The 11,486-nt window shown below is 44.7% G+C and overlaps 1 protein-coding gene across 1 annotated transcript; it reads right to left on the reverse strand.

The window, feature by feature from the left end:
• Positions 1-760: 760 nt before the first annotated feature.
• On the reverse strand, positions 761-2,056 carry neurog1 (neurogenin 1). Its single transcript, XM_067598395.1, has 2 exons — positions 1,910-2,056; positions 761-1,815 (listed from the first exon to the last, which is right to left on the reverse strand). Exon 2 carries the CDS (start codon positions 1,787-1,789, stop codon positions 1,181-1,183), a length of 609 nt encoding a protein of 202 aa, XP_067454496.1. The 5' UTR covers positions 1,790-1,815; positions 1,910-2,056; the 3' UTR covers positions 761-1,180.
• Positions 2,057-11,486: the final 9,430 nt, after the last annotated feature.

The raw sequence follows: 11,486 nt of genomic DNA on the forward strand, positions 1-11,486 counted from the left end.
AGATTGGAAACAAATAACAAACTTATTATAAACTTATAATAATAGTAGCTTAATAAATAATAATAATCCAGCAGTCACATTCACAGACAGATTAAAACTGCCCCCCCCCCCCCCCCCCCCAGTCTGTGAGGATTAAAGCATAAAAACACGCATCAGCCCTTTAATATTCCTATTTTAACACCTGTATGAAGCTACAGGCTGTTTTTAATATCGTGTTAAATTATTAACATGTTGCATCTAAAAACTTTATTTGATCTTATTTCTCTTAAATAAAATAATTTCGCAGGATTATTAAGTAACTTTGAAAATCATTTTCATATGTAAATATGTTTAAAAAAAAAAGTTGTTTGTTTAGTTGTTTATTATCTTTCTGTCTTGTGTCCTCATTAACACTTTCAATCTGACAATAGACGATCTTTGTTTTGTAGTTTCCACCTGCTGCTCAGAAACAAACCGTCACATGAATCATAATAAAGTTTTATTAATGCGTCCTGATCCTTTTGTCTGCAGGTCTCAGTGCGTCCATCACACTGGTTGTTATTATCTCACAGCACAGAGTTTAACAAACTGAAGTTTAAAGAAGAAGAAGATAAAAACAGATTTCTTTTATAGAAACGTTATAACTTTATTCTGTAGAAAACTGGCTGCAGCACCAAACTTCCGGTAAATAGAATAAAAATCTCTTTATGTACAAAATACAACTTTCATCTGACGACACAAAATAAATAAAAACAACAATAATCTAAAGAGAGGAGGGGTGTGCGGGGGGAGGAGGGGGGGGGGCGAGGGGGGGGGACAGAATACATAATGAATGAGGCTCCATTCAGTCTTTGTCACAGCGGTGAAACTCGATTTCCACGCTCTCTTTTCTGCTTCATCACTCTACAAATTGTAAAATTGACTTTTCACCTCCGAGATAAAAAAACATCAGTTCGTGGGGGGGTGAGGAGGGGGGGGAAGTGCAAAGGTTTTTTGGAGAAATATACAAAAAAAACAACTAAATAATCAAAACAAATTAAGTTATTCTCATTTACAGTCCGACATGTGATAAATGAGCAGTAAGGCAAACAGTGATTCAGTCTTATTCCAGCAGACAGACTGTCTGTGAGTCTGCGGGCCTTTGGGGGCCTTTTGGGGGCCTCTGAGGGGCCTCTGCGGGGCCGCGGGCCTCCTCTGTCTCTCAGTAGATGCCCGGCACGAAGCTGCGGAAGCCAAACAGCGCGTCCTGCTGCAGGTAGCTGTAGTCCTCCGGCGCGGAGGGGCTGCCCGGGCTGGAGGCGCAGTAGGCCGGGGAGGAGGAGGACGAGGAGCCGCTGGAGCTCCAGGAGCAGGCGTCGCTGGAGGGGCTGGGGGCCTCGCCGATGCTCAGCAGCAGCGGAGCGTCGCCGCTCTTTCCCGCTTGCAGGTCTGCGATGCGGATGGTCTCCGACAGAGCCCAGATGTAGTTGTGCGCAAAGCGCAGAGTCTCGATTTTGGTGAGTTTGGTTTCATCGGGGAAGGCCGGCAGGACGCCGCGCAGTGCGTCCAGGGCGTCGTTCAGGTTGTGCATGCGGTTCCTCTCCCGGTCGTTGGCCTTCAGGCGCCGGGTCTTCTTCACCACCTGCACGGTGCCTTCGTTCCTGGCGCGGCCGCGGCGCCGCTTCTTCTGCTGCTGCTGCTGCTGCTGCTCGGGCTCCGGCGCGGAGGAGACCGGGGACGCGGAGCGCAGGCTGCCGCGGGAGTCCTCATCGTCGGTGTGCGGGAAGAAGTCGCAGCTGTTGCTGTCGATGTCGGAGTAAACGGGGTCCATGTCGGAGCGCAGAGAGCCGGGTTGTTCTGTGGGGAGGACAGAGAGAGTTAGCACCTGCAGCTGGCCGCAGCGCGTGCAGAGAATCCTGCAGGTGAGCGGAGTCACGCGCTCTGAACTTACCTGATGATAGTACAAGTTTTGTGCGCGCGGATCAGCAGGATGCAGGAGGAGCGGCACGCGTCTCTTTGCGTCTTTTCGCTCTGGATCAGCTCGTGCGAGCCGGTGAGCCTGGCACACGACCGGCCTCAGCCCGCTTATATACGGTGGAGGGACAATGCCCGCCCCCCCTGTGACCCCCCCACCCTGGCATCACAGTGCAGGATGAGGGGGATGAATGCTGCGGCAGGTCTGCCCCGTGCCGCGGGAGCTGCTCATTAACATAATGACGCCTGCGGTGTTTGTTCGCCCCGCACGAAGAAGCGTGCCGGTAATCACAGCCAGCCAATCAGAGCCGCTGCCCGGCCACGCGAACGACACGCACGGACCCGCACATTCCCCCCCCCCCCCCCGTGAGACAGAAGAGACCAAACCCACCTTCACAGTTAAAACCAAAAACATAAAAAAGAGAAAGAATGAAGAAAGAAGAGTCAGTAGGACTCCCCGCCCCCCCGCCGGGCGGAGACACGCTCCGGAGAATTCACTCATCCTGCCACCCATCCCTCCATCTATTCATCCCTCCATCTATTCACCCCTCCATCCCTCCATCTATTCATCCCTCCATCTATTCATCCCTCCATCTATTCATCCCTCCATCCCTCCATCTATTCACCCCTCCATCCCTCCATCTATCCCTCCATCCCTTCATCCCTCCATCCCTCCATCTATTCACCCCTCCATCCCTCCATTCACCCTCCATCCCTTCATCCCTCCATCTATTCATCCCTCCATCCCTTCATCCCTCCATCCCTCTATCTATCCCTCCATCCCTTCATCCTTCAGTTAAGCATCGAGAGTAAAAAGACAAAGAAAGTCTCCTGATGTTGGTGTCTCCTGGTGTTAAAGTGTGTCCTGGTGTTAAAGTGTGTCCTGGTGTTAAAGAGTTAAACAGGAAGAAGAACGTTCTCGTTCTCTGTGTTCATATGAAGGAAGCAGCTTCATGTGAACATTAAAGGGTTAAACAACAGAAACTGTGACTCTTCAGTTCAGTTGGTTTTAAATCAGAAATCATTTTATAATCAATAGAAATGATTTCAAAGTGCTTCACAATTAAATTATTGATCATGAAATATCAAAGCAGCAGCAGGATAAATCACATCAAATGTTTATTATAATATCAGTTAAAGACGCTGAATGTCCCTTTAAATGAAGCTCAACATTATTTTATGTTGATGTCAGCTGGTTTCCTGCTGTGATGTCATAATGTTTGAAATAAATGAATCTGACGTCTCGTCCTGTTAAAACTTAAAATGACTGAAATATTTAAACTGTTCACAAACTGCAAAATGATTAAAAACGTCTGAATTTGTCTGTTTATTAATTGGAGAAAAAAAAATTCTTAATAAGAAAAGAAAAATAATGAAATGTGACGTCTGAACTCTTTAAAGGCTGATATTAAAGGTCAAAGGTCTCAGAGAACATTCATCACACATAAAGTCGAGTCTTCATTTGAGGATTTATAACATGAAGATTTAAAGTTTAAACTCTACAGTCACACATATATATATATTATATCTGCTGGGTTTTATGGAATATTCTCAGACGTACCGACACCAGAATGAATGAACAAGTAAACTAATGAATAATGTTGTCAGCATGTCGTTGGAACCGGAGCCCTGAGGTCCTCCGTTACTGTTACTGAATGAACCATCGATACGTGAACGAGGATCTGCAGCTTCAGTTTATGAAGTCTGGCTTTTTGTTTGTCTTTTCATCTCTTCAGGCAGCAGTAAAGCCGTCCAGCGTGAGCGCTACACGCTCGGCCTCGATCTTCTTTAAGTGTGTTTTAAAGACATCTTTATGAGACAGGCATACAATTTTCCATTAATTATTCCATTTATTGAGTTTGAGGCTCAGCGGAGGAAAAGCAGAGACCTGCAGAGTCTTTCTGCGGCTTTATTCTGCCGGAGGGGGGGGGGGGACAGTCATTTATAAATAATTACACAATGTTTAGAGTCTTCAGGCATGTATAATATATCAAAGCGATTATAAGGTGAATTGTTCCATTGTGGCCGTCCGCCCTGCACTTCTTTTCACTCCTCTCCTGGTTTGTCCCTCGTCCAAATTCAGCTCCTCTGGCCTTTTGTCCCGCTTTCTTTCTGCCTCAGCCACTCTATTGGCATCATTCTTATTCAAATGAAGCCTCAGCAGGAACAAAACCAAACCCGGCCTGCACACAAATCATCTCTGCCCCGGCTGCAGGGCCGGCACAAGCCTCTGTGAGGCCCCGACAACACGTCCGCAAAATCCTAAATCCTGCTCGGCTGAAAGAAGCAAAAAAAAAAAAAACACTTTAAAATCCTCCGGAGCAAGAAGAACATACTGATCTACTGAAGTCAAAGTTAACAGGTGTCTGCTGCGTCAAAAACTCACTGCAGCAGGATTTTCTAAACCTCTCCAATGTTTTTAGAAGAAGCTGAAGAATCAAATAAAGGAAAGAAAGAAACAAGGAGAGAACGAAGGTCTTGTGCAGGTTGAGTTAATCCTCTAGAAGGTTTTTCTTCAACTGACCTGAAAAAGAAAGAAGGAGCAAATTAAGGGCAGAAATAAAGAAGGAGAAGAGCTATTAAAGGCAAAAAGATGAAGAAAAGAAGAGAAAGATGAAAGTCAGAAGGAATGAAAGTCGGTCTGGACAAAGACAAACCTGCTTCATGTGTAGTTTAGTTTCGTCACTGATGTAAACACGTCTGACATCATCATCACAGCAACATGATCATCAGTAATAACTCTGGAGGTTCCTCAGGGTTCTGGTCTCAGTCTCTGATCTCAGACCCTCTGATAACGGTGCTGGTGGTCGTTTTTATATCCGTTAATAAGATTTGAAGACTTATAGTAGCTTTTGGTGTCTGCTGTGTCTCAATAGTTCACTGGTTTAATGTTGCTTGATAACGACACCAGTAAGCTAACGTTAGCTTGGTCCGAGGTAGCGGAGCGTACCGACAAGCTTCAAACCGGGTCCACTGAAACCTCGTTACCTCCATCTTTATATACAGTCTGTGGTTAGAATACAAACAATAGGAGTGTTTCCTGCTCCGACGCCTCTATGCTTCAGTTTTAGAAACTTAAACTACTTATTTGTTTTATATTTTCAGACACAACAAGCTGAAAACATCATAGTATTCATAGTTATGAAGTAGCTGTAACATGTCGGCAAACAGCAGATTCACCTTCATGTACGACGACACCGTTTCTCAGTGACGACGTGTTAACAGTCATAATCTCACAGTGATGGAGCTACATGTATATATGTGTCTGCAGTGGGAGGTCAGAGGTCAGAGGTCAGAGGTCGGGGTGGTTCAGGTTAGTGATGAAGAGCCGTTTCCACCTGCTGATGTTTTACTGCATCGTCAGAGACTCGAAACGTTTCATTCAGATGTTTAGTTTCAACATTTTCTGGTTATAATTTGTTGAACGTTATTTCCCTGCAACACGTATTTATACGTCGTTGCTAGGAGACAGAGCTGGTTTACTGAGAACATGTAGGATGATAAAAACAAATAAACATTTAAACACATTTTGTTTGTTTATTTGTTTCTCTCAGCTGTGTGTTTACATCAGATTCAACCCACAACATCAACAGCTGTGAGACCTGCAGTGTCTGAAGCAGGAGGAGAAGAAGAAGAAGGAGAAGAAGAAGAAGAAGGAGGAGAAGAAGAAGAAGGAGGAGGTGGAGAAGAAGAAGAAGAAGAAGAAGAAGGAGGAGGTGGAGAAGAAGAAGAAGAAGAAGAAGAAGGAGGAGAAGAAGGAGAAGAAGAAGAAGAAGAAGGAGGAGGTGGAGAAGAAGAAGAAGCAGGAGAAGAAGGAGGAGGAGGAGGAGAAGAAGAAGGAGGAGGAGAAGAAGAAGAAGCAGGAGAAGAAGGAGGAGGAGGAGGAGAAGAAGAAGGAGGAGGAGAAGAAGAAGAAGCAGGAGAAGAAGGAGGAGGAGGAGGAGGAGGAGGAGGAGGAGGCAGGTTTGTGTTTTACAGCCTTCATCACTTCAAAGTGATCCAGCAGCTTGTCGGCTGCAGTTAAAGTGGACAGAAACAGTTTACAGCTGTGATTCTATTGGCCGACAGCTGACGTGCACGTGGGTGGCACAATAATCATTTACATACGGCCAGAAGTTTGTGGACGGGTCTCTGCTTCGTGTTTGACTCGTTCTTCTTTCAACACGACACAAAGACGCATAAAGAAACGCTTTTCCCACTTTAGTGTGACCTCACTGATCACATGACCGCCGTGGCTGCAGTGAACTGTGTTCACCAGCAGGTTCACGTTTTAACCGTTGCTGTAATTATTCCTCCTGTTCACACGGACCGTTCGTCAGTCGTCGTCTTCGTGTTTCCTGTTGAGCTTCACTAACAACAAGAAGGAATTCTGTACTAATAAATAAATCAATAATCAAATTAATAGATGAGTCATTTTGGAAGATATCGACTTGATTTTACTGATTCAGATAAACGTTCTTCTTCCACATCTCATCTGATTCGTGATACTTCGTGTGTCGGTGAGAATCGGTCGATTCTAACGTGTTAACGGCGTCGCAGTAAAGATGGCGGAGCGACGGAGGAAGTCAGCTGACGAAGGGACGCAAGAGCAGAGATCTGTGTTTACTTCCTGTTTACAACCAACAGTCAACCACAGTTTAATGATTATTAATATTAATATTATTGATCACGTGTTTATTGTCCAGCAGTGATGATGATGATGATGATGATGATGATGATGCATCGTTTGTTGTTTTTTTGTGTTATTTTCATGTTGTGTTGTTGTTTTGCTTCGTACTGTGTTGTTTTATTCTGTTGTTTTGATGTAATTTGATCCTGTTTTATTGTAAATAATAAGTTTATTATTATTATTATTATTACTCGGCTGGAATATTCAGATATTTAAAGGAGTTTCTGGTGTTTCTGATTTTTATGTTATATTTTAGTGTTTGTGTTGTTGTTGTGAAGGTTTTTTGTAGCAGTGAGACAAAGTGAGCTGCTTCACACGGAGACGAGAGAAAGACTGAAAGGAAGCAGAGTGAGAGGTCTGTGCGGGGTGAAGCTCTGACAGGATTAAGTCTCAGCGACACGAGATGTGATTGAATGTGAAAAGAGTGAAACACGTGAGAAAATGACACAGAGTGAAATGAAGCAGAGACCCCCCCCCTCACCCCCCTCCTCCCCCCCCCCCCCCCTTTAGAAGAGGAAAGCTGGAGAGACTCTCGAGGAAAAAGAGGAAACAAAAACAAGCGACTGAGCTGAAGGAGAGAAAAAGTTTAATCTGCTCAGACTGTGATTAACAACTGTAGTAATCCTGTAATACAGAATAAATATCGACTGCAACACACAAACACAACCAACCAATCAGCTCATCAACTTCAGGGTCACATGATGCTGTTACAAATATTTATATGTCATATTCCCTTTAACAGGAAGAAACATCCAGCAGAACCTGTTTATAATAATAATAATAATAATAATAATAATAATAATAATAATAGCAGTGATGAGGCAGCTGTTGAAGGTTTCCTGTGAGACGAGAAAGTTCAAGAAGGTTATTAACAAGCATTGATGTTATATGAATACATACAGATGGAGAGGAAGAGGAGGAGAGAGGAGCCCAGTGCATCATGGGAAGTCCCCTGGTAGTCTAGGCCTATAGCAGCATAACTAAGGTTCTGATCCACTATTAAGTTTTATCAATGGAGCTGAAGTCGTCTGTGACATGAAGACGTATGAAGTTATTATTCTGTTAACTTCGTCTGTTTTATAGATTCACTGACGTGTTTGGAGCATAAAAGTCGTTGACTGTCAGAATCATAACGAACCTGAATTAATAAAATAACGTCTCTACAGCGTCACACATACAAATAATGACCATAAAATAATCAGATAAACATACAGAACATCTTCATAAGAACAATAAATGATCTTCAGATTGTAGCTTCTGTGTTACATTATTATTGTCACGTGACTCAAAGAGCTTCACCATCAGATCACGAGGTGAGAAGAACGTCTGTCAGGTTTCCTCCTGCAGAACAAACTGTGGATGAAGAGGATGAGGAGGATGAAGAGGATGAGGAGGATGAAGAGGAGCAGATAAAGAGTTAAAGGGTTCATATTCCGCTTCTAGTGTCGGATGTTAAACAAGGTCAAAGTTCAGAAATGTGCCTGCAAGTCAGAACTCAGGGCTTCAACCTGCTCGACGCTTCATTTGTGGCGTTTTCTTACTTTCAGATGAGATGACATCAGCTCGTCACATGACCATAAATGTGTGTCTGTTCTATAGCCGTGGTTGGCAAGGTGGTTGCTAAGGTGGTTGCTAAGGTGGTTGCTAAGGTGTTTCCATGTGTTGTTCAGCTCCAACATGTACGGATGGATTTGAGAAGTTGACATTTGGAGTAAAGAAGGAGAAGAAGAAGTGAAATCCTGCTACTATAGTTTGTTTACGTAGCCTCCGGAGCCGGAGGAAGCTTCCTGAAGCTGACCAATCAGAACAGAGTGGGCTCATCAGGAGGCGGGGCTTAAAGAGACAGGAGCTAAAACGGCCTGTTTCAGACAGAGGCTGAACTGAGGGGCTGCATAAAGGACCAGTAGAAGATCAATAAGCAGGTTTTATTCCAGTAGAGCCCCAGAATATAAATATAGAGGCTGGAGATGTGATGAATATGAGGCCTTTAACAGATCTTCATCGTTGCTCCTGAATCTGAACATGAAGGTGGATTTAAAGCTTCTCGTCTTCGATGAGTATAAAGCTGAACTGACTCTGAACTGAAAGCTCCATCATGAGTCTCTCTGACGGCGTCCTTTCAGGTGCTGTGTTTTCTGGTCGTGGCGTTGCCATGACGCCGGCCGGCGGCAGATAAACTCTCTGTCCAAACTGTTCCCTTTGTGGCTGCTAATGCAGGGTAAACCGGAGGTAAATTATAACCCTGAGCAAACAGCCGCAGACAAGTGAAAAGGAAGCTGCTGCTCCCAGAATGCAACAGCAGATTGATGGAGGTGGTGGAGGCCGCGCGGCGGCGGCGGCGGCGGCATTCAGACGGCTGATTCACGGCTGATTCCATTACATTAAAACCTTCCTGAACAACAAGACGGCTGTGAGGAGACGGGAAGATATTCATAACAGCAGACACAAGACACAATGAACTGTATTTAATCACACTTCCAGTCTGTGTACACAGACGTGATGAAGGAGGAGGAGGAGGAGGAAGAGGAGGAGGAGGAGGAGGAGGAGGAAGAGGAGGATGAGGAAGAGGAGGAGGAGGAGGAAGAGGAGGAGGGGAAATGTATTTTGTAAAATATATGTACATTAAAATGTATTTATAATCTATAAAACGATTCTGTTCTCTGTGTTTCATCTGATTGGATGAAAGTTTGATGATGCGAGCAGGTGAAGGCGTCCAGGTGTGATAACTTCCACACCGCCCACATTGTTGTTGTTGTTGTTGTTGTTTGTGACCATTTAATAAATGTTTACAAGCCTTCAAACTGTCTGGAAGTCAAAGCAGCGCAGCAGAAAACAAAGATCTGATTTATAAGAGATCAGAACGCCGGCGAGTGGTTGAGAGTGACAGGAAGTAGATCAATGCAGGATGGACCAGAGTGGACCAGAGTGGACCAGAGTGGACCAGGATGGACCAGAGTGGACCAGAGTGGACCGGGATGGACCAGAGTGGACCAGAGTGGACCAGAGTGGACCAGGATGGACCAGAGTGGACCAGAGTGGACCGGGATGGACCAGGACCACATTCCTAAAGTAGCCTTGGTATACCTGTATAGATTTAATAGACAACCTGACACGATCTCTAACATGGCGGTGGGGTGTGTGTGTGTGTGTGTGTGTGTTTGTGTGTGTGTGTGTATGTGTGTGTGTGTGTGTGTGTGTGGGGTGTGTGTGTATGCATGTGTGTGTGTGTGTATGTTAGCGTGTGTGTGTGTGTGTGTGGGGGGGGGGGGGGGGGGTTTGGAGAGCAATAACTTGAATTTGCTCCAACAAAGAGGTAATTGAGAAGAGGAGAAGGAGCTGTGAGTCTTGACTCGACAAAGCTGCAAAAACTCTTCTTTCAGCCTAATGAAGCTGTTGTCTAGGGTGGGGGGGCTGTGGGGGGGACTGGGGGCTGGGGGGGGGGGGGGGCTGTGGGGGGGACTGGGGGTTGGAGGGGGGGTTGGGGGGGGGCTGAGCGGCCCTGGACGTGATTTGTCATACAATCTGAATCTTTAGGAGGGCTGCAGCAGAGAGACCTCCTCTCCATATGTCTGCTTCGTTTGCATCTGAAAGCTGCGGACTGAAGGCTGCGAGGGGGGGGGGGGGGGGGGCAGAGAGGAGGAGGGGGGGGGGGGGGGGGGGAGAGGGGGGGTTGCTTTGCCTGCAAAGTTTCCTCTTCCTCTTCAGAAAAACCTGCATCTGAGGTCCAGTCAAATACAAATAAAAACAAAACAAATTCAAAAAGACAAACAGAAGAAAACATTTCATCAATTAAAGTTAACGATGTTTAGAGTCAGACTGAAGGAACATGTGACTACTGACCAGTTTTAATAACAACAAGATATATGATATAAATATATATATATATCATATAATATTATTTTATATTTCCTATAAGTTGTGACCGTTTGTGTTTCCACATCAATCATCAGCTGAGATTAATATCTCCAATCAATCAATTAATCAATCAATTAATCAATCAATCAATCAGCAGTTATTCAGAACGGTTCATCTCAAACAACACAAATATCAACAAATAGTTTAAACCACAGAAAAAGGTTTGAATCATCAGTTATCATGATGATGATGATGATGATGATGATGATGATGATGATGATGACGAGTAAAAACATATTTATTACTTTTTAAAAAACTTTTATACTTTAATAAAGTTTATTAATGTTTTATTTTCAGTATTTTATTTCATTTTGTTTTACTGCAGCAGAACGTTTAAAACATGATGACAGTAAAATCTTCTTCATCCTCCTCTTCCTCCTCTTCCTCCTCTTGATGTTCTTCCTCAAACACTGAATCTGAATCAGTCTGATGATAAAAACATGAAACGCTCTGCAGCTGAAATCCAGGAAGCATCATGATGATGATGGAGGTGATGATGATGATATGCAGATGGGGGGGGGGGGGGTCCTGACACCGACACAGGGGTCGTGACCTTACGGCTCTTTGCAGACATCTGTAGCCGCACATTCCCTGACATCCACCACCGTCCAATCAGCTCTCGGCAAGGATGTGTGACCTGCACCCCGAGGCCACGCCCCCCTCCCCCAACACACACACACACACACACACACACACACACACACACACACACACACACAGCTGATGATGTGTGCAGATGGATGCTTTGACCTCTGACCTCCTGCTGCAGACTCAGACTCTGCTGCCCCCTGCTGCTGCAAACTGTCCAAATGTTATTATTATTATTGTTATTATTATTATTATTATTATTATTATTATTATTATTATTATTCAACATGAGCTGATCCATGTTGGAACCTGCACATGAAGGCCATGGCACACAGTCAAAAGCTCCTGCAAGCACCAGCGTGGACCTTGAGTGGGACAAACT

Source organism: Thunnus thynnus, chromosome 9 (genome assembly GCF_963924715.1).
Source record: "Thunnus thynnus chromosome 9, fThuThy2.1, whole genome shotgun sequence".
Classification (NCBI taxonomy): Eukaryota; Metazoa; Chordata; class Actinopteri; order Scombriformes; family Scombridae; genus Thunnus; species Thunnus thynnus.